The following is a 23,732-nucleotide window of genomic DNA, read 5'->3' as shown; positions in this document are numbered from 1 at the left end:
TTTATATTTTCTCTGTCTTTCCGTGCTGAAATGAAATGAATAACTTGGTTAACTGAGTTCTCAATTACTCATGTACATCCTTAATTGATGCCCATGTTTGTGGGTTGAAATGTGTTTTTTTTTTTTTCATTTTTTATTTCCTCCGAATACCATGTGAGCAGGAAACTCGTTCATGCTCATCAGTGAAAACTACAGGCAAGTGGTGTTCTTCACAGAAGGAAGCAAAAATGGCCAGATTGTTCAGCTGGATGTTAGCTGATAAACCCACAGGCCTATAATGAGTACACGTCCGGGACAACTTGCGAAATCCGCTGCTAACAAAGTCACATTCCCTCAAAACCTTTTTGACCATTGAGTACAATCGATAACATTTGCAAAATAAATTAGCCAGCAGAACACTAGAGTGTTTGTAATCTATTCCTTGCTCATGTGACACCACTATGTGGCAGAAATTTAAGCTATGCTTACAAAAGGCTTCTTGTCTATCTGAAAGTGTTGACAAGCACAACACCACCCACTACTTTGAGCTCCACCTCCACACAATTTTCATGCATTGCTGTACATTATGTTCTGTTATGAATCAGTGCATTGTTTCCATTGAAATCAATGTCAAGAAGTGCATTTCTGACATAATATATTATGGACACAGAATTGGAATCAGAACATGTAAATGGTTTTCCAAAAACAAAATTCCAACATAAATGCTGTATGTGGTTATAGTGACTGTGTCCCAAACGCTGCAGTCGTCATGTTTCCATGTGGTGTTGTGGTGTTAAGATGCTGAGGTGATTGATACAGCTGTAATCATGCTACACATTCCCAGTGTTCTTTCTTTCATGTCATCCACCTGGCTCTCATTGTCTGTGCCCAGGCCCGGGTTGACCTTGTGGAGAATCAGTATTCACTGCACCTGCACACGGTGGATTATTCAGGTGCTGAAATAGAAGAGGGAATAATGAGCAGGCCTTTGTAAAGAGCGACATGTCGTTCAGTCTCTCCCCGAGAACAGAGTTAATCTGGCCATTTCTCTTTATCACTGCTGGCTCTGGGCCATGGGTCATGCTACTCCTTTGTGAGGGAAAGCCATGCAACTGACACATGCAGAACTTGTCAGGTAATTTGGAGCACAATGGCACGAGGACGTTCAGTGCATGCAGGACAGGGCTAGTGTGCCTTCGGTGATGTATGAGGGCCAGAGGTGGTTCAGATAAGACCTGTAAGTGGAGCCGTGCTCTATCTGTGGGATGTCAGCAGAGTGGTCTTAGCATAGCCCTGCCAGATGGCATAGACAGGCCTATATTTAGTTCTCTGTGGGTGACCTTCTTTTTGAATCAATTGGATCCTACTTGTCTTTCCCTTCCTTAGTCTCTTTCACTTCTTGGCTTTTTCTGCAGCTTTCCTATGAGGGAAAAGTTCTAGTTATCACCACTCCAGCTGGCAGTCTTTGGCACAGATTAACTGAGCTTGTCCCTCTTGCCTCTCTTTCCAGAAGTCTTTGTAGTTTTCCTTCAGGAGTCCTTCATATGCCCATGGCTTAACATTATAACTAAAGTACCCGACTTTGGGCTTCAGGCTGTGCAGAAACCTCTGTGCAGAAATAGTGTGAAGCAATGGGGCTTTTATCAGACCTGATATTTTTGATCCGAACATAAATATAGGCCAAGAACATTCTGCCCAAGTCCAATCCAGCCACCAAGTTTTAAACTGAACTGAGCTTGACAGAATCCTGTCTGAACCAGAGCCAAACTCAACCAGATACCTTAGCAACAACATTAAGTGACCTAGAGACAACAACAGCCATCAGATCCCTGATAAATAGCATTGAAAAGTGAATAGGCACTGTCTAAAATCAAATTCCACTTTAACAAATGTATTCATCAATCAATGCTTCCAAACATGAAGTCCGGATAAAGACATAACGTACGTTATCTTGGTGGATTTCATGGACCTTGCTGCCAACAATTTGTGGGCCCAGTGTGCCTGATATTAAAACGTTAGTCAGAGATACCTAAACTTTTTGTTATGCGGCTGGAGTGCAATATTTATGGTGTACCAAGAGGGCGAAATTAGAACTGTGTACAAATAAAGAAAAGAAGGGAAGTAGGTTTCAATTTCTAGATTAAATATTAATTTGATAAGTTGTTGTAGCATCTTGGTTAAGAATATCATGATCACAGACTGTTTAGCAGGAAAGGTGCGCTCTAGCCATAGAACTGCTCTCTATGATAAACTCTTAACCCACACTAAGTAACCCACAATCCATCACAACACACATGCAACACACAGACACACATTTAACTAATGAACAGTGACACTAACAGCATTAAATAAGACCATCTAATGTGCCTTTGGTGAAAGAGAGCTGGCTGCAGCTTTGCATACTGTGCTTCTAGAGCCCCTTCTGGAGCAAGTGGCAGACACTACATAGCTCCTCCCAGAGGTCAGCACTCCCAGCAACCTGTCTCAGTCCTAGCCAAATTCCTGAGGCATGTGGAGTCCCGGGCAGCACAAGCATTGCAATGCACTTGATTCTTGGCGGTGAGTGCCCCAGTCCTTGCATGGTGCCATGTCCTTGGTGGCAAGTCTTCCCCAGCAGGGTTCCTCACAGCTCTCCACACCAAGTCTGGCACTACCTAGGACAGTGACAGCAGCAGCGGTGCTTCTGTCAGCCATCCTCTACTTTCCCTGTCGTCTGTTGTGCTGGTGAGGGTGTGCCGCTTGTGCATGCTAGAAGTCCGACTCTCTACCTCGGCTCCACCACTGGAGACTGCCCTGAGTTGGCCATTGGTCACCTTCCAGCTGTCTGATGTGCCCCTCTTGTTGTTTATAACATGCTTTGTCATAGTAGGAATATCTTCAAGCCTATACCAATGAGCATAGTGAGCCGTCTGCTAGCCATACTGCACTCAACTGAAGGTCTACAGCCACCCTCCTCTTTTGTCTTCCATTTCTCTGCTAGCTCAGGCTTGCAACATTGTCTGCCGTGGTGTCCCTTCTTCCTGCATTGAATCCTCCTGAAAGCAGTGTGAATGCTTAGACAAACATTTTGAGCTCAGTATGATGTAGGTAAGTATAGCCTTTTCCAGTGTCTGCAGTACTCGGGAATGGCAGATGGTTGACTCATCTGAAACATGCAATATTTATGTTGTAGCAGTTTTTCTTTGCCTGTCTTGAATGTTTGAAAGATGCTGATGGTATGATGATGGGGGAGTATGAGACATTCTTTTTTTTTCCTCTGGAGTTTCCTGTTGTTACAGTATTTCCTCAAAGATGGTAAGCATGGAAGATCTACTTGATTGAGTTGTGGTGGATGTTGTTAAGCCATATAGCCTCTGTTACACAGGCTTTAGGTCTGCATGGGTGATGTCAAATCTTGTGGAGGGTTTAAAAATCCCCTTTTCTCAGTGTTTCACGGAATGTGTTCAGAGGGCCTCAGCTTTAAAGGCTTGATATTTGCCTTTTCCTGAACTGATAGTTATCCCCTCAGCATGTAAAGCAGTGAGGGATAAAGCACAGCTTGCCTCGCCTCAGTGTGGGATTGATTTTTTTTTTTTTTTTTTTTTTTTTTTTTTTATATTACGAAAAGAGAAAAACTACAATGTCTGTATTAAAATCTTGTCTCTTGTACAACTTAAAGGTCAGTATGATGTCAAATAGAGAAGTCTCAGGAGAGCTTACTTGGAAGTAGAAATGCACCACAGCTTAACCTATTGGGGGAATGAAAACACAATTTTTCTGCTGAATAATAATAATAATAATAATAATAATAATAATAATGTTTCATTTGCATTGTGCGTGGCATTAGGCCTATTCAAACCGACTTGCAGCCTACTTAAACTGCCCTACCACAGTGGAAATTGTGCTGGCTTGCAGCTTAATTAAATTACTGTTGTTGTATTTATTTGATTTGTAAAGATTGCGCAGAGCTGATATTTCTAGACTTTTTCTTAAACTTTTATTTTGTTTGTCATGTAGGAGAATAGAAGTATACTTCATATGTTAGTTACCTTTTGCCATCACTCTGATTGCACCTTCTTAGAAAATATCACAGGAGCCGGCAATGAAAAATACCATCACTTCTTTTATACAGAAAATACTGTGGCACACAAAGCTGCGGTTCCACATGCTGATGCATTTTATTGTGGCCAGTGTGAACATGCCCACATTGTAAATACAGTGAGGAAAATAAGTATTTGAACACCCTGCGACTTTGCAAGTTCTCCCACTTAGAAATCATGGAGGGGTCTGACATTTTCATCTTAGGTGCATGTCCACTGTGAGTCCACTGTGAAAAATCCAAAAATCACAATGTATGATTTTTTTTATAATTTGTGTGTTACTGCTGCAAATAAGTATTTGAACAACTGTCAATCAGCAAAAATTCTGCCCCTCAAAGACCTGTTAGTCCGCCTCTAAAAAGTGCACCTCCACTCCACTTTTTATTCTAAATTAGAAGCACCTGTTTGAGGTCGTTAGCTGCATAAAGACACCTGTCCACCCCACACAATCAGTAAGACTCCAACTACTAACATGGCTAAGACCAAAGAGCTGTCCAAAGACACCAGAGACAAAATTGTAGACCTCCACAAGGCTGAAAAGGGCTACGAGCAATTGCCAAGCAGCTTGGTGAAAAAAGATCAACTGTTGGAGCAATTATTAGAAAATGGAAGAAGCTAAACATGACTGTCAGTCTCCCTCGGACTGGGGCTCCATGCAAGATCTCACCTCGTGGCGTATCAATGATTCTAAGAAAAGTGAGGAATCAGCCCAGAACTACACGGGAGGAGCTGGTCAATGACCTGAAGAGAGCTGGCACCACTGTTTCCAAGGTTACTGTGGGTAATACACTAAGATATCATAGTTTAAAGTCATGCATGGCACGGAAGGTTCCCCTGCTTAAATCAGCACATGTCCAGGTCCGTCTTAAATTTGCCCTTGACCATTTAGATGATCCAGAGGAGTCATTGGAGAAAGTTCTGTGGTCAGATGAGACCAAAATAGAACTTTTTGGTCTTAATTTCACTCGCCGTGTTTGGAGGACGAAGAATGATTAGTACCATCCCAAAAACACCATCCCTACTGTGAAGCATGGGGGTGGAAGCATCATGCTTTGGGGGTGTTTTTCTGCACATGGGACAGGATGACTGCACTGTATTAAGGACAGGATGACCAGGGCCATGTATTACGAGATTTTGGGGAACAACCTCCTTCCCTCAGTTAGAGTATTGAAGATGGGTCGTGGCTGGGTCTTCCAACATGACAATGACCCAAAGCACACAGCCAGGATAACCAAGGAGTGGCTCCGTAAGAAGCATATCAAGGTTCTGGAGTGGCCTAGCCAGTATAAACCCTATAGAAAATCTTTGGAGGGAGCTCAAACTCTGTGTTTCTCAGCAACAGCCCAGAAACCTGGCTGATCTGGAGAAGATCTGTGTGGAGGAATGGGCCAAAATCCCTGCTGCAGTGTGTGCAAACCTGGTGAAAATCTACAGGAAATGTTTGACCTCTGTAATTGCAAACAAAGGCTACTATATATTAACCAAATATTAACATTGATTTTCACAGGTGTTCAAATACTTATTTGCAGCAGTAACACACAAATAAAATTATTAAAAAATCATACATTGTGATTTCCGGATTTTTTTTAGATTATGTCTCTCACAGTGGACATGCACCTAAGATGAAAATTTCAGACCCCTCCATGATTTCTAAGTGGGAGAACTTGCAAAGTTTCAGCGTGTTCAAATACTTATTTTCCTCACTGTACTTCAAAGGTAGATTTTTTTGGGCAGGTTAAGAGGCTGAATATATTATTTGTGTAACATTACAGTCGAAAGGATGTATTAAATAAAAAAAATATAGGATGCAATACAAATCCAAATAAAAACATCAAGTTAAAACAGTGGTGGAATGCAGTTTATGTAAAGTACAGAAAGGAAAAGAAAAAATTGACACTTATTGACTTGAAACTGTTCAGTGAAAAAGTAGAGGGTGCTATAACGGTGTGCTTGTAAAAGTTTTGCAGTGTTTAAATGATTTACTTAAATAAATTGAAGACTTTTGTCAACCACTTCTTTTTGCCATTGTGGCCACAATCCCATATGTCACCTTCTCTTAAATAGCAGTACAAATGACCATTCTGAGAGGGACTGCACACTTACAGGCTGGATGGACAGTGGAAAGTTTCCTGTTCTCACATCTAAAACTTTAAATGAGCTTGTGTGTCAGTTTCCTACATAATGCACCCAATTTGCGCCTGAAGCACAAGAGGTTTAGTACATCAAGGCCATGGTCTCTCTCTCTCTCTCTCTCTCTCTCTCTCTCTCTCTCATATCTAATTTGCACTCCATCTGCACTGACTATAGTCCAGATGTGCACTATAGAAAAGGTCATCATTTCCTCTCTCTCTCAAACACAGGCTGTAATTAGCACTCTGAATGCTGCCACCGTACCCCTTTAACCACTGCAGCTCTTCTCCATCCACGAATAGGACCCCTCTAATTATGGCACATTTCCTTCCTTCCTCTCGTCCTCTTGTCCTCTCCTTCTTGAGTGGAGTTGAGAAGGAGCCGGGGGGAGTGGATGAGTGTAGAGCGCTGCAGGGAGTAGAGGAGAGAGAAAAGAGGGCGAGCGAGACTGTGTATGCATGTGAGAGAGTGAGAGAAAGAGATTGTTTGAGCTTTTTCTACGGAGAGCCCTGGGATTTTAGATTCTTATACCATAAAGGAAAAGAGAGAGGGATCAGCTTCCAGAACAAGGCTAAGATTTACATAAGATTCCCTCAGAGTGTTTTCATGCTGCGCACTTCATCCAAACAGCCAGAGTCAGACTATCCTCTGAACACCTTCAACAGGAAACAATAATAAAGCTCTCCGCTGGCAGAGGCAGAAAGAACAGTTAGTAGCTGCTCTGTATCAGATCGCGATTGTCATCTCATGTCCTTCATGTGGGCTTTGCTTCAGGCACCAGTGACCCACTAAACCAGTGATGTGAGTATGAGAGGAGTGAGCTCATACTGTACTGAGCAGATGCTACCACATCAGCAGTGCCAGGACCATTCCACAGCTTCAGTTGTGTTTCAGCTAAGAACAATGCATCCTACCACTGCACTCCTCAGAATGAAGGTTCCTAGTGGCCATAAACAACTAGATAATTTTAAGTAAAATAATGATATGAAGTCATGTTTTCTACTTAACCCTGTTATTAGATGTACTAGGGCAGTGTTGGCTCTCTGTGTGTGAAATGTAGTGACTGTGTTGAGCTGCTAGTGAGCAATGATGAGTTAAAAGTGAGAGATGAGAACCCCCTGCTGTGAAAACGGTTCACAGCTCTCAACAAAGATGGCCATGCCAAGATATTGACTGGCACTACTGCAGTTTTCTTCTTGTGAAAAGAAATCATGTAACTCAATAAAAAAAATACATTTAAACACAATAAAAATGCTTTTTATAAATGGTGACTCACTTTCTCACAAAATCCACATCCATAAATTATATACATATTCTTTGAAATATATTCCATCAACATCATTGGAAAAAAGTGATAAATGGTTAAAGTGAGGGGCCTCCTCAAAAAAAAACTGCATTTCATGATTTCTGTGAAAAGTGGTTAACATTGAGCATTGATACAAAACACAACAGCAAAGTCACATCTCAGCACAGCTGATTGACACGTATTCATATTTGAGGAGTTCTGTATTGATAAAGAGATTAAGTGTGTAAATCAGAGGTGTTAATTAAACTACAGGAATGTGAATAACTTTCTGTTTCAATCAGATAAGCAGCATTGGGGGTTAACATGGTAGCAAGAGTTAAAACCTTTTGCCACAGTATAGTTTTTATACCAGCATTGTGATTCTGGTTGGTTGGTTGGTTGGTTTTGATATTGGGGTATTCTGGTAATATGACTATCCTTTTGTGGACACCTTCAGGTCACTTTTTGCTTCATGACATTTGTGGAGTCAAATATCAGCAATGGAAACAAATCAGACTTCACGGATATACTTCAACGTTACGTGGCACAGTGAGTAAGACTGTGGATTGTAAAAAACAAAGAGGCTTTACTAGTTTGAGGGAGTTTTTGTCACAAAACAGTCATGTGATTATCCAAGGGGTTCTGGGAATTGGAGTCCCTACTGGAGGGATGCGTGACATCCAGTAACCACTGCCACTGTGGCAGTGGAAGTAGCATTGTTTTTTGCATTATAAATGCTAGTGTGATTTTCTTTTTCCTTATCTGAAAAACAAGTATCTAAATATGGGTTAACAGAGAAAGTGGGATTACATTTTACTGAAGGGTAGTGTTCATACTCCTACATGATTCCTATATATATATATATATATATATATATATATATATATATATATATGAATGCCATGTTGTCTTATACTCTGCACTAGCTAGTGGAAAAACACCTTTAGAAAGCAGTTGTGAACTGACAGTGAGTAACACTGAGGATAAAGCTGGGTAAAAATAATAAAATAATAAAAAAGACGTGTTTTTAAAAACTCATTTGCTGTACTAAAATGAAAAGCTGTGTGATCTGGCTGTTCTAGTTGGAATTTGTTATGCAGCCAGTTGTGTGGTATGTAGCCATGTCTTTTTTTTTTTTTGTTTCCTGTGCTGTGTTTTTAGTGCTTTGTACACCTGTCTGTTGAGTGTGTGTGTGTGTGTGTGTGTGTGTGTGTGTGCATGTTTGGGTCTTTCATCCTGTCCCAGATAAGCTGCATGTGTGTATTTGTGTGTGTGTGTGTGTGAATGTGTGTGGTCTCATTAGCTGGGAGAAGTAATCAGTGATTAGAGCGGCTCTGCTGGAAACACTGTTGCTGGTCACAACAGCACCATATACTTCTTACATCTCCTGTCTGTTTCTCTTTCTCTCTTTTTGTTTTCCTCTCTGTTGTCCTCCTTCTGTTTCTCTCTCTCTACTCTCCCATTCTGTCTCTGTCTCTGTTTCTCTCTCTCCTGCCCACAGTTGCCTGTCCCTGCAGACTCTCAGTGTTGGTTTATGTGCTGTGATGAAGCTCTGTAGTTTGTTTACAGTGAGGTGGTGAGCTGCAGTGAGTTTGGCTCTCTGTGGCAGAAAGTGAAGAACAGGAAGCTCTTTTTGTTTCCCCTCTGCTCGCTCTTTCGCTCCAGGGGCTTTCTGCTAATTCTCTGTTAATGTGACACAGCATGCATCTCCAGATTAATTAACCGTCCTCCTCCAGCCCTCCGAGCACAGATACAGTCAGGGGAGAGAGGGAGAGAGAGGGAGAGAGAGGGAGAGAGAGGGAGAGAGAGGGAGAGAGAGAGAGGGAGAGAGAGGGAGAGAGAGAAGTGTGCTGCTCACCTACATTTGAAATGATATCCTTTCACAGAGTTTGTATAGTAAATGTATTTGTATTGTATAGTGTGGGTTCAGGAGGAATGGAACGGTCAGTGGTGAACTGTGACTTAGAGCTTGGCCTGTAGTTCAGGCCAAAAATGTCAAAGCTCACTCAAAAACAAATGGAAGAACTTGCTTGGCTGTAATGGATTTATTTAGAATAAAAATAAACTAAAAACTAAAATTGCAGACATTTGACACATGGGTTGTTTGTCCTGAATGACAAAAAAGTTATTTTATATTTTCTTCTATTAATATGTGGCCCATTTCGAAAGCATCAGCTAAATTCTGAAAAAATGGGAGCTTCTAAATTGAAATGTGAAAAATAACAGTTCAAGCTGGCATGGTTCTTTTATAATCTCTTTTTAATGTGTTTTAACCCTCTATGGAGCACCTTGAGCTGCACTTTGCAAATGAAAGGTTCTATAAAAATAATGCTTCCTTCTTCTTCTTATTATTTTTATTATTGTCAATAATAATATTATTATACACTGAGTTGCCTATATATTACATACAACATGTACCTACATTCATTTCTTATATGTTAAGTGCGTCTAAGCTCTCTTTGAAAGTGTACTGGTGACACGAAAGCCCAGAATGCATTCATTGTAGGTAGGTGTATTTCGGTTTATTTAGTAAACCACTCTCACAGTTTCTCTTCTCTTTTGTTCTGTCAGAGCACTCCACTCCTTCATGTGAATGGAAGTGAGTGGCCAGCACTCCTGCTGGTTCTGCTCTCACATGCAGCAGCCTTACCTCCACAAACTAATTTTCCCCCAGAAAACATGAGCACTCCTGTTTCAACTGACCCCCCAGCAGAGGTGGACGAAGTACACAAATCATGTACTTGAGTTAAAGTAGAGATACCAAGGTAAAATATGTGGACATCATTTAGGTAGACGCATGTGCTCCCAGATTTTTATGCTGCTGCGCTGACGTTGAACCATGTGCTGCACTGGGTCAGTATGATGCTTTGTGGTTCTTTTGTTTTGACATGTTATGTTTTTATACACACAAAAACCAAAAGGAAGATTTCTCAAAATGTAGTGGAGTAAAAAGTCAGATATTTGACTTCGAAATGTAGTGGAGTGAAAGTAAAAAGTCACCCAAAATGGAAATACTTAAGTAAAGTACAGATACACAAAAAAAACTACTTAAGTACAGTAACGAATTACATTTACTTAGTTACTGTCCACCACTGCCCCCCAGTCACACAAACACCCCACTTTCTAATGTTGCCCATTATTTAACCATGGTGAGATCACTAAGTTCAGCTTGTTCTTCCAACAGAGAAAGGGATTTGATGCTGCAGCACAAAGATAGAGCAGGTTGGGATAAGGTGCCTTGGTCAAGGTCACTGTGGCCATAGTCAGAGAAAGGTTGTTTGAACCTAGAATGGGGTGTCCAATCTGATGTACAAAGGGCCGACGGAGCTTGCGGGTTTTCATTCTAAACAAGCAGAAGGTCACTTGATCAGTTGTTGAAAACCAAGACTAATTGATTACACAAGTAGAATCAGGTAATCAGGTGTGCGCCAGTTTGTTTGGAATGAAAACCTGCAGCCATGCTGACCCTTAACAGATCAGATTGGATACCACTGACCTAAAGTCTTTCCATAAAAGATAAATACCTTAAAAGTGGTTCTTCAAGGATTTTTTTTAAAGCAGTGCTTATATATAGAGCCATGAAAATTAATTGTGAATGAAAAGTGATTTAAAAAAAAAAATTTGTATGGTTAAATAGTTCTTCTCTATGAAAAATGAAAAAATAAATAAATAAAATTGTTTCATATAGCACCAGAAAAGACCCCTTCATGCTGATTCACTACGTCTACTTTGAATTACACCAAGACAAAACAAACAATAATGGACCCTCAGAGGTTCAAAATGTACCTTTTGTGTAGCTTCATATCATTTTTTTACCCTTAAGTTTAAAGGGTATTCACTTTTCCGGGGGAAAAGGTCATGTTCCCACCATCAGCAATACCACATCTTGACTTCTGGATAGGCCTCTCAGGCACAGTTTTAGAATGGTTTAAATCATATTTAGTTAATAGAAAGTTTGTGGTGTTACATAGAAATTATTCATCAAAAAAGTAACATTTCTTCTGGAGTCCCACAGGGTTTATTTTTAGGGCCTTTGCTTTTTTCTTTGTACATGTTACTTCTAGGTGATTTAATTTGAAAACATAATATTAATTTTTAAAACTGTGCTGACGACAAACAATTATACATTTCCATTCTTTCTGATACTCAAGACTCTGTAGATAGGCTTACCAGCTGTGCATCAGATATTTCTCAGTGGATATCACATTATTTCCTGCAACTGGGATTCGTGGGCTGGAGGTTAGGGAACTGGCCCTGTGACTGGTTGACGGTTCGATCTCCAGTGCTGACAGTCCAGTGCTGACAGTCCTTGAGCAAGATGCCTAACCTCCCAATTGCTCCCCGGGCGCTGTGGATAGGGCTGCCCACCGCTCCGGGCAAGTGTGCTCACTGCCCCCTAGTGTGTGTGTGTATTCACTAGTGTGTATGTGGTATGGGTTAAATGCGGAGGTGGAATTTCCCCGTTTGTGGGATTAAAAAAGTATCACTTAACTAAATTATAATAAAACTGAAATACTTATCACTGGTACTTAAAACCCAGAAAAGGCTGCTTTATGAGAAGTGAACCCTAAAGCCTAATAATCTTCTTACAACACAGAATGTCTGTGTGTTTATGTTCCAGTATGTGATCTTAGATCTGCAGATACTGACCTTTTGCAAATAGTTCTGTAACATACATAAACGTGGAGACTTTTTCAGTTATTATATCATTATATTATATTATACTCCTAAACTGTGGAAACCAGCCATTAGGGGTGTACTTTGAAGAACTAATGAATGAGGAAAACGAGAGAGAGAGGAGGACAACGGGGGGAGAGACAGTGGATCAGGACGTGCAGAGAATTAGTAAGGTGGAAGTGAGGGCAGCTTTAAAAAGGATGAAGAATGGAAAGGCAGTTGGTCCAAATGACATACCTGTGGAGGTATGGAGATGATTAGGAGAGAAGGCAGTGGACTTTTTAACCAGGTTGTTTAACAAAATCCTGGAGAGTGAGAGGATGCCTGATGAGTGGAGAAGCAGTGTACTGGTCCCCATTTTTAAGAACAAGGGTGATGAGCAGAGCTGCAGTAACTACAGAGGTATAAAGTTGATGAGCCACACTATGAAGGTATGGGAAAGAGTTGTTGAAGCAAGGCTAAGGCAAGAGGTTCAGATCAGTGAGCAGCAGTTTAGTTTCATGCCCAGAAAGAGTACCACAGATGCAATTTTTGCGTTGAGAGTGTTGGTAGAGAAGTACAGAGAAGGTCAGAAGGAGCTACATTGTGTCTTTGTGGATCTAGAGAAGGCATATGATAGGGTGCCAAGAGAGGAACTGTGGTACTGTATGAGGAAGTCTAGTGTAGCTGAAAAGTATGTTAGGGTGGTGCAGGACATGTATGAGGATAGTGAGACAGTGGTGAGGTGTGCAGTTGGAGTGACAAATGGTTTCAAGGTGAAGGTAGGGTTACATCAGGGATCAGCTTTGAGCCCCTTCTTGTTTGCAATGGTGATGGACAGGTTGACAGATGAGGTCAGGCAAGAGGCTCCATGGACCATGATGTTTGCAGATGACATTGTAATCTGTGGTGAGAGTAGAGAGCAGGTGGAAGAGAATCTGGAGTGGTGGAGGTTTGCACTGGAGTAAGAGAGGAATGAAGGTCAGTAGAGACAAGACGGAATACATGTGTGTGAATGAGAGGGAGGCAGGTGGAAAGGTGAAGATGCAAGGAGTAGAGGTCGTAAAGGTGGATGACTTCAAATATCTTGGGTCAACCATCCAGAGCAATGGACAGTCTAGAAAAGAGGTGAAGAAGAGGGTGCAGGCAGGATGGAGTGGGTGGAGACGGGTGTCAGGGCTGATGTGTGACAGAAGGATAGCAGCAAGAGTGAAAGGGAAGGTTTACAAGACAGTAGTGTGTCCTGCTATGATGTATGGTTTGGAGACTGTGGCTCTGTCTAAAAGACAGGAGGCTGAGCTGGAGGTGGCAGAGATGAAGATGCTGAGATTTTCGTTGGGAGTGACAAGGATGGACAAGATTAGAAATGAGCAGATCAGAGGGACAGAGAAGGTGGAGCAGTTTGGAGATAAAGCCAGAGAGGCCAGGTTGAGATGGTTTGGACATGTGTTGAGGAGGAATAGTGGATATATTGGGCAAAGAATTTTGGAGATGGAGCTGCCGGGTAGAAGGAGAAGAGGTAGATCTCAGAGAAGGTGTATGGATGTAGTGAAGGTGGACATGGAGAGGGTTGGTGTGAAAGTAGAGGAGGCAGTGGATAGGGCAAGATGGAGGCAGATGATGCGCTGTGGTGACCCCTAAAGGGAGCAGCCGAAAGAAGAAGAAGAGACTCCTAAATTAATTAGACAGCTCAGTGTTCATGTTTAAGAAACTTTTAAATGTGTATCTATAACTTAGTGCTTAATTAAAACGTGCCTGTCTCTTGGTATTTATCATTTTATAGTGATCTGTGTCATAAATATATAAAAGTGCTATATAAATAATGATGATGATGATGATGATGATGATTATGATTATGATTATGATTATTATCATTATTATACTTGTTAGATTTGTACCTTATAATAAATTTAATAAAACAAATATAAATAGAAATTGTGCACTAGAATTAGCAGATAAACAGCATATTTGAAGTTATTCCCTGTAGAGGATGTTATTTTCTCTTACAAAATCAACACAGTCTAATTTGACTGGGGATGTTGAAACTTCTATATACCACTGTAATTTCAACATCTCTTGTTGAACAGACAGGCAGCAGCTGATGACTGCATTTTTCTTTTCTGTGGTTTGGATTGTATCACCAGCCTTTCGCACACACCTTAAAGATAACTTTAGGCATTTCTAAAAATGTGCTCTTGCAGTGTTCCTTTCTGCAGAGGTCTTGCCTTTAGGGAACCTGAAAAAAAAATCAGCTCAGTAATGTCAACCAGGCCACAGTTTTCCAAAAAACACAGAGTTTGATCTTTGATGATTGCAATGCGCAATGAAAGTATTATGACAGCTTTGAGAACAACAACAGTGACTGTCATGAGTCAGCTTATGACCTGCTTTGAACAGCAGTGCTTCGGGGCTTTTATAACACGGTCGTAGCATTGACACTGTCGTCCTCTAAAATGAAAGCAGCTTTGATTACAAGTAGTAATCAGGACAGCATATTATTGTATATCTATTCTGGGATAAAGTGGACGTGGTGATTTCTTACTGGTGAATTAGAAAATAAGAAAGTCTACATTGCCACTGCATATGAGTCACACAGTACATCAGATGCTCTCCATTCTCCTATTTTGCTCTGTGTTTGATCCCCTGTGGACAGACTGTAAGAACACAAATAATAGATTTTATTTCCTCCGTTCTAATCCTGTTAGTTGTGCTTGGCACTACGGAACGAGATGTTTTCATCAGCACTGACCCCAAATGCCTTCCTAACTGCGTGTCTCCATGCCAGCATCTGTGTCTGCCTGACAAGTCATGTTTATGCAGGGGATTACACGCGTGGGGTAGGCAGTCGGGCCTAATGCCAACACAAATTGGATTATGGCAGGCAATATTCTGGAAGTATTTTATTATCCCAGGGCTTTTAGTATAATGTGATTACTTTGTAATGCACTTTTGTTTTATAGGCTGCTGTGCCACGCTGTGTCGCAGGCTTTATTAAGTGTGAATATATTCACGTCCTCCTCAGGTTGTCACCTGTTGCTGTGAAAGCACTCAACAGCCCTTCTGTTCAAGTCAAGTCAAGTTCTAGTTAGAATGTGTTTAAATGTAATGCGCAGTCTATGCATTTAAACTGGATGCTTGAATGTGCTTTGGGTTAATATATAGAGCTTTTTTTATCCAAACAATGCGATGCAAAGTGCCTCACAGATTGACTCACAATTAAGAAGAGTGAGATGAGAACAAAACGGACTGGTTAAAATTATATTTACATTAATTGTAAAAGCATTAATGGAAAAAACAGCATTTGCCGCTGACAGTAACAAACATAGTGTGATTCAGGATGAATTCTCACTTACTGTTCATTGAAATAAGCGAGGAGGTTTTGTTGACAGTGCAGATACTAAACTTTCAATCAATATCACATTTTTTTCATATAGAAATAGAAAAAGAGAGCTTTTATTATGATTTCAAGCAGAAGTTATTGATGTGCTGCAACATCCTTTGCTTTTTTCATGTTTTGGTCGTTGCATGAAATCAGTATGCAAATAAGTTGGAAATGCAAACTCAAACCTGTCGATATAGAACGCAAACTAAAAGTACTAAAATGTAATTACACATAGCTAACAATTTAATTAATCATATTACAGTTATTTGTATCTTGTAAAAGTAAAGCTATATAATTCAAGCTAATTTAAAGGACTCAGATCCTACATTTTAGTCGCATTTTAATTTTTCCCTTGAGGTCCACTTATATGTTTATGTGACTTTATGTGCTGAAAACAGTCATTATTCTTTTTTACATGACCATTTTCTGGCTGTTTTTGCTGCACTGTTTTTGTGCTCCTTTATGACTGATATATGTAAATGATTGCTGTTTTGATTACCTTGTGTTGTGCTTCATTCAAAAAGCAATTCAGGTTGTAACTTCAGTGTGAATGGGTGGAGATGAAGTGCTGTATCCTAAATGAGTGGATACTTTTGTGTGCAAAGGTTTTGGCACCCTGGTCTTTTTTGTTGGTTTTTCTAAGTGAAAATAGGTCATTACTTCCTCTGCACATGATGCACAATTACTGTTTATTTGCTGGATTGAATGTGTCAGAGTAAACAGATGATATAATTTGGTTGTGCAAAGGTTATATTTAATGGGTTCTTTTTTCAATGTCAGATACAGCAAATAAACAGAATCTGTGCACTGCGATTTGCAGAAATTGGCATATTTAAGTGAGGTTGTATTATCTTAGAAAATCAATGAAAAATGTAATTTGAGCGAGTGTGTTTAGACTTTTGCATATGACTGCAGAAGTGTTGGTTTTTGTGTCACCACAAAACCTGTGAATTCAGGACAGGGTCTTTTTTCAGCTTTACTAGCCATAAATGGTCTATATGAACTGTTTACACAGCACATCAGGTTCTGTTACTTAAATAAAAAGGAAGGAAAAATCCGTTTTCAATGACATTTTCCCTTTAAATAAGCAAAAAAATACTGTTTTATAAGTGTAAATTGTAACTGTTAAAATGGAAATTGAAATAAAAATTGATGAATTAGAATGGAGTGAAAAAAAAACAGAAACAGAAATGAAAGCAGCAGAATAGACGGCTCTGCATGTAAATCTGAATGCAGTCTTTGTAGTAAGCACTAGATTTGCCCTCCTATCTATATTAATTACACATATCCAACCTGAGAGTGCTGTCTTTGTGTGTATGTGTCAGGCTTCATTAACCTGTCCCACTGGCCGTGTGCAGTCAGGTCGCTCTGTAGGTCATTTTCATTTAGCTGAATCTGATTTTCATTACCTCCAGGGAACAGGGGCTGTGAGGGGCCTCAGCCTGACCTGGTCTGGCTCGGACTGGCCGCTTCTAGGATTCATGCATGCTAAGGCAGTTCCCCATTCGCTGTCCAGTTGAATGGATGTGGCTGTGTTCATTTGCTGCACCTGTAATTATCCTCATAGATGCCCAGATGCAGTTTTTGTGCTGCATGTCGCGACCGGCTCTGTGGAGTCAGAACCTGGATCACATGTGTGTTGTGCGGAGGATGCAGAGGCAGACAGGACTGGCTGCAGCAGACAGGAAGGTGTCATTGGCCATGTCTTTCTGGGTAATTAATGGGCTGCTTTGGCAGAGAGGTGGCCCAACAGCAGATAAGGATGCTGCAGGACCGGTACAAACATGTCACTCACCCACTATCTCAATCCACGGCTCTTTGAAAAACATGCTGAACTGCTGAAGGTGTTGTCTGGGCTGTCTCGGTGTAAGCATGTGTGGGAGGAAATATGAGGTTCAGCTTGCGCCAAAGTTTCAGATTTCAGCGGGGAACAGGGATGCGCAGGTGTCAGGTAGACAGGTAATTGGGGAAACTTTGTTTTCGTCCATGTGATTACAGCCTGAGGAGTTATAATTCACTGGCAATGAAAAAGAGCTGCTTAAATCTTTTTTATGTAATGATCACTGATATACAACAAACATGAGACAGGCAACAAGGCATTGACTGTAAACCCTGATACGTTTAGTACTCAGACAATCTGAGGCATCTTGTCGCCTCACATGATTTATGTTTTAAAACACATGCCTAAATGAGGAGGTGACTACATGCAAGTTTTTGGGTTTAACAGAGCAAAGTATCAGTATACATCACACAAACTGTGCAAAACATCAAGTTCAAGTAGCTAATTGATTCATTTTCACAATATTCTTATAATGGTAATAACCACAAACTGAGATGTTAAAACTCTTTCAAAAAGAATGTAGACTGTTGCTAAAGAGGTAGCAATGGTTGACGTTGGTTTGTTACAGCCAAACTGGCTACTTAGCAGAGACATTGAACTCGTTAATGATCAGGATACCCAAAACATGTCAAATCATCCTGAATTTCTATTTAACTCCTTAAACTCATTACATACTAAGGGCTATTAGTATGTAATAAAACGTTGGGCCCTGGCCCTGTCAGGGGTTAACCTATAACATGGAACGTGTTGTGTGTTTGAAAACATCTGAAGTACAAATAAGAGCTAATAAACAGAAACCAAACAATCTGCTAGGTCTTACAAGGGCCTATATATATGTATATATAAGTGAGACAATGTGCAACACTGGGATACATTTCAGAAGTGGCCCAGGCCAACATAACAACCAAAACCCCACACTGAAAACAAAAAGGGACACAAGCTATCTTACCTCCAACAATAAAGGTACGTCAAGCCTCACTAACTCCCTATGTAGAAACAGAGACAAGCCCACAACCCAAACAAAATGGCAGCCACTTCCTACTTACCCAGGTGCACAAACAACCACTAATATATTTACAAAAGCTATATACACGATAGTCAGGCAATCTAGTTTTGAGGATGAGGCAGTATCAAAAACAAAGGGTCACAGAAACAAGGTCATACACAGAAAGTCCTACACAATATCAAATACTCAGCAGACAACGAAACACAAGAATAAGGAGCAAAAGCCACGGCAGCATTCTTCTGTCCTCCTTATATCCCAGCAACTAAAAGGAGAGAACCAGAAGGAGACACAGTCAAGAGAGCACTTTGAAACAGTTTGGCATCCCTCCGCTCCACCGTCCACAAACCTGAGTGACCACGTGCGAGCAGCGGGACGACAGCACCAGCATCTCAGTTTACTATAATTCCCTGTGTCCATGGACCCCTGGATCTGCTGCCTTTATCTAAGGGGGAACAATTAATTACCAAATGCTAAACTGAACAAGTGAGTTTTCAGCCTAGTCTTATTGATTGAGACTGTGTCTGAGTCCCAAACAGTTTCTGGAAGATCATTCCAGAGTTTGGGGGCTTTATAAGTAAAAGCTCTTCCCCTAGCTGAAACCTTCTGAATTCTGGGGACTATTAATAAGCCAGCACTCTGTGATCTGAGTAGTCATGATGGCATGTAATGGGAAGTAAGGTCTTGCAGGTACTCAGGAGCAAGAACCTCTGTTTTGTTACTGTTTAATAGGAGGAAGTTACGTGACATCCAGCATTTCAAGTCTTTTACACAGTCCTCTATTTTCTTTAACCTGTATTTGTCATCAGGCTTGGCTGATATGTACAGTTGCATATCGTCTGCATAACAATGAAAGTTAATGACATGGTTACTTATAACTGTGCCTACCGGTAACATGTATAGTGTAAATAATAATGGTCCTAAAATAGAGCCTTGCGGAATTCCAAATCTTACTTTTGAATAATTGGAAGATAAATTGTTTACACTAAGGAACTGATAACGTTCTGTTAGGTAAGATCTGAGCCATGATAGGGCCGTCCCTGTGACTCCAACCATGTTTTCTAACCTTTCTAGGAGAATATTTTGGTCTATTGTATAGAAAGCTGCCCTGAGTTCAAGTAGCACTAACAGGGATACGTAGCCTTGATCAGAGGCAAGAAGAAGAACATTAGGTATCTTAACTAGAGCCGTCTCAGTGCTGTGGTGTGGCCTGAATCCAGATTGAAATTTTTCATATATATGGTTCTTATGTAGATATGAACTAAGTTGTTGGGCCACAGCTTTTTCTAAGATCTTAGATATAAATGGTAAGTTAGAAATAGGTCTGTAGTTAGACAGTATGCTAACATCAAGATTTGGTTTCTTGATCAGGGGTTTGATAACTGCTAGTTTAAAAGCTTTGGGTACATGGCCCAGACTAAGGGACGAGTTTACTATAGTTGAAATAGGGTTTATAATAACTGGCAGTACTTCTTTGAGTAATTTTGATGGAATTGCATCGAGTATGCAGGTTATGCAATTTGCAGAAGAGACAATCTTCTCTAGTTCTAGCTGTGGGAGTGGATAAAAAGTTTCCAGGCTTTTTTCTACAACTGTGTTTTGTTTTATATCAGCCAAGTCAGATGACAGCCAAGCTGGATTTGATACTGTGGGTTGAATTTGTTGTCTAATATTTTCAATTTTATTATTAAAGAAGTCCATAAAAACTTCACTAGTGAGAGTTGCTGGAATTTCTGGTTCAGTACCTGCCTGATTTTTTGTGATTCGGGAAATCACATTAAACAGTGCTCTAGGATTATACTTATTATTCTCGAACAGCGAGGCCAGATATGCTGAGCGAGCTTCAGTGAGGGCATTTCTATACTCTATAAGGCTGTCCTTCCAGGCAGAGTGGCACACTTCCAGCTTGGTTTGTCGCCATTTCCGCTCTAATTTCCGAACTGTTTGTTTTAAGGTCCGGGTTTTATCGTTGTACCACAGGGCGAGCTTTTTCTGCCTTATTCTTTTTATTTTAAGTGTGGCCACATTTTCTAAAGTGGATCGTAAGGTATTTTCTAAATAATCGATTAATAAATCTAGTTCCATTGGGTCTGATGGAGTGAAAACTGACGTTGATAGTTCTGGGAGATTTTCTATAAATTGTAGGGCATTAAAAGGTTTTATTGAGCGCTTTGTTGAATAATATATATATTATGGCTAAGTCGTAGCTCATATGAAATTAGGTAATGGTTGGAGATTGCTGAGGTTTGCAGTAGGATATTAAGCTTGTCTATGTTAAGACCTAGTGTCAAAACTAAATCTAACATGTGACTACAGTAGTTTGTAGGCCCTGTTACATTTTGGGTAAAACCAACAGTCTAGGATTGAGGTAAATGGAAACTAAAAATCACAGATGTTTTTTTTTACTTCCTTGAAACAATTAGGCCTAGATGTCCTCTGCCATTATCTAACACTCCCTTCTCTTTGTCTCTTTCTTTCTGTCTCTCAGGTGATGAATGTCAGTTTGGCTGAAGGAGACTCGGTCAGGTTTGAAGATCTGGGTGGACGTCAGCCGTCTGTGCTGGCCAACGAGTCCATCCTGATGAAAGGCCTGGTGGTCCGAAGCTACAGCAATCAGATCTCCATTCATTTCCACAGTCAGCAGCTTCGGCCCGGCTCCTTCCTGCTGCGCTACCAAGGTGAGCCCCCTAGTACAGAGTCCCCTACCCACCACACACACACACAGACACACGCACGCACACACAAACACCTGCACTGGCAGCAGTGTGTGAGCCTGGCACCAAGCCAGGGCTTGAAACAAACCTGCTTAGGAGCGTACACTTACTGATTAGATTGGCAAGTGTGATTACGCGTCTGGGAGGAGGGAGCGCTCAATCATTACTTTCCATTACGACAGGCTCTCTGTGCACTGAGGGGGAAACACTTCTTGTTATCGCTTGTCAACATAATATGCTTAAGTTAGCCTGAAAATGACAACTGCTGTCAATAAGCCGCATAATTACACCACAGAAAGGGTGGAGTAACATTACCCTGCTAATAGACCTCTAACAGAGATGTCAGGAAGAGTGACGCTTGGATCGGAAAAGGTTATCAAGCTGTGATGTGAACCTCCATCGTGAGAGGTGTTGGATGAAAAAAGAGAATGACTTTTGTACACAGGCAAATCCTTTTGTTTCTGTGAACTAATGAACCGTGGCAGGTTTTGCAGTGGGGTAATGCACTTTCACACACCTCTAATGTGGCTGTTGAATAACGCAGCCATTTTCTGCATTCTTATTCTCTCTCACTCGCTCTCTTTCATTCTCTTTTTTTCTCTCTCTTTGTCAATTTCTCTTCTATTCTCTCTTTTTTACCTCACACTCCATCTCTTTTTAATTTGTGCCCTCTTTTTTCTCTTCTCCCCTTCTCTCTCTCGTTCTCTCTTTTTTTCTCTCTTTGTCTATTTCTTTTCTATTCTCTTCTTTTTGTCTCTCTCTCTCTCATTTGTGCTGTCTCATCTATATCTTTTTACCCTCTCTCATTCCCTTTTCTCTCTATCTGTCTGTCTCTCTCACTCCCTTTATTACATGCTCTCTCTTTCCTCTCCCTCATTTTCTTCCCTCTCATTTTCCTTCCTCTGACTCCCTCTGTTATTCGCTTTCTGTTTCTCGCTCATTTTCTCTCTCTCTCTCTCTCTCTCTCTCTCTCTCTCTCTCTCTCTCTTTCTCTCTTTCTCTCTCCCTCTCTCTCTGTGTTTCTGTGGTGGTGGTGGAGTAATCAGTGGTGGTGTACCCCCCAGGGAGCAGATCCTGCTGGTTAACAGGGGGAGCCTTTCATGCTTCTTTAATGCTGGTGGCGATCATCCACAGGAGCTCCATCCATAATGACTTTCAATTTCTATACAAAACTCGCAATTACCCCACCCCTCCTTCTTATGAGCTCCAACAGACATGCTGGGTAGATCTGGGCAGATTGGCAAAGGCAAAAATAGCTGATATTGCAGCAGCGATTATGCTCGTCATGCTCTGCAGCAATCGAAAACTACTTGCTTTTGTAACAGTAACTCCGTCACTTGAAATGTATAAAGTATATAGCTTTATATAGAGAGCTTTAGTACCAGTAGTAATGGCTGCATCTATAACCCTGTTTTTCCATGTCACTTATGTTTGACTCTGCTGATTTGAGAATCCAGCCTGTCATTTAAAGGTCTAAAACTAGTTTAATATACACTTTACTGTTATGCAGTATACTGTCATGCAGCTGTGTATCTCTCAGTCTCATTGATTTGACAGAATTCAAGCTTTGGTGTAACCCTTCCTCAGTCAGTGAACAAAATTTGATCTTTATTCAGGAAAACGAAGGGGTGCCAGAGACAAACCTTTCATCCAGAGAAAAGAGTCCAAACTGAAGTAGAGTTTCTAAATAGTCTAACTATTGCTTTTAGTTTGCTGACCTCCCCACCTGTTGTCCTTTCTGTCATTTGAGTAATCCATTCTCTCCATCATCATGATGATTTGATAGTTACCACAGTTATAGTGCTGCAATAAGATAAGCCTTCTGCTTTATCAGCTTAAAAACAAAAATTCAAAACAACTCAGTGCCAAAAATCCACCCAAAAATAGCTGTAGTTCCTCATATCTTCTAAACATGATAGAAGCGGTTTTCCTAGTCTTTAACCTCTTAAATGGCCAAGGCCCAGAATTTTATTACACACTTCTATAACTTGACTAGTTTCACAAGTTTACACTATAGTCCCTTCCCATAGCCTGGGATTTTAAGGGGTTAAACTGAAAAGTCTTGCTGTAGAGACTGCTGTCACATGCTATTAGTCAATCGATGATGTGTTTGAATGTTGAGTAGAAGACACTTCATTTCAAATTGAATTTGACATTATTGTGCATGCAATCTTGTTTTGCATGCAGGTGATTTAGTTACATGTGCAATTGCCAAAAGTATTTGCTAGTCTGCCTTCACACATGGAAAACATGCTTTAAACAACAGTTTTACAAAGTAAAGGGATGATGGTAGCATGTTATGCAGAACAGGAGTTTTGGTAGCATCCATTCTTAATGTTACACACTGATTTTCAGGCTTTGGGGCACATGTACTTCAAAACAATGGGATTTAACTACTCACCCTGAGGGACAGGGAAGCCGCTTCACTTCCTGCTCTAAAATGCAGGGGCATAGCTAAAATAAGGCTCTGTGTATGGACTAAAACTGAGAATGTTTAAATAAAGTTCAAATTTAGGGTGTGGTTTTGCGACTGACACCTCCCAATAAAAAGTAACCTATAAATGATGATTTTGTTTATATTTACTTTATTACTATCTCAATTAATTTAAATAGCAAAATTGCATAACCCTTGTAAATATCTGTCTAATGCTTGATTGCTTTCTT

The 23,732-nt window shown here is 40.6% G+C and overlaps 1 protein-coding gene across 2 annotated transcripts in view; it reads left to right on the top strand.

The window, feature by feature from the left end:
- The window catches only part of sez6b (seizure related 6 homolog b), a 281,236-nt gene that overhangs the window by 165,042 nt on the left and 92,462 nt on the right, over window positions 1-23,732 (top strand). For both annotated transcript variants that reach the window (XM_017694856.2, XM_017694855.2), the window contains exon 4: window positions 20,843-21,032. In XM_017694856.2, coding sequence (XP_017550345.1) covers window positions 20,843-21,032 — 190 coding nt within the window. The remainder of the gene's footprint in view (window positions 1-20,842; window positions 21,033-23,732) is intronic.

The sequence above is a fragment of the Pygocentrus nattereri genome, chromosome 17, assembly GCF_015220715.1.
Source record: "Pygocentrus nattereri isolate fPygNat1 chromosome 17, fPygNat1.pri, whole genome shotgun sequence".
Classification (NCBI taxonomy): domain Eukaryota; kingdom Metazoa; phylum Chordata; class Actinopteri; order Characiformes; family Serrasalmidae; genus Pygocentrus; species Pygocentrus nattereri.
This window is presented reverse-complemented; position numbering and strand designations above follow the sequence as displayed.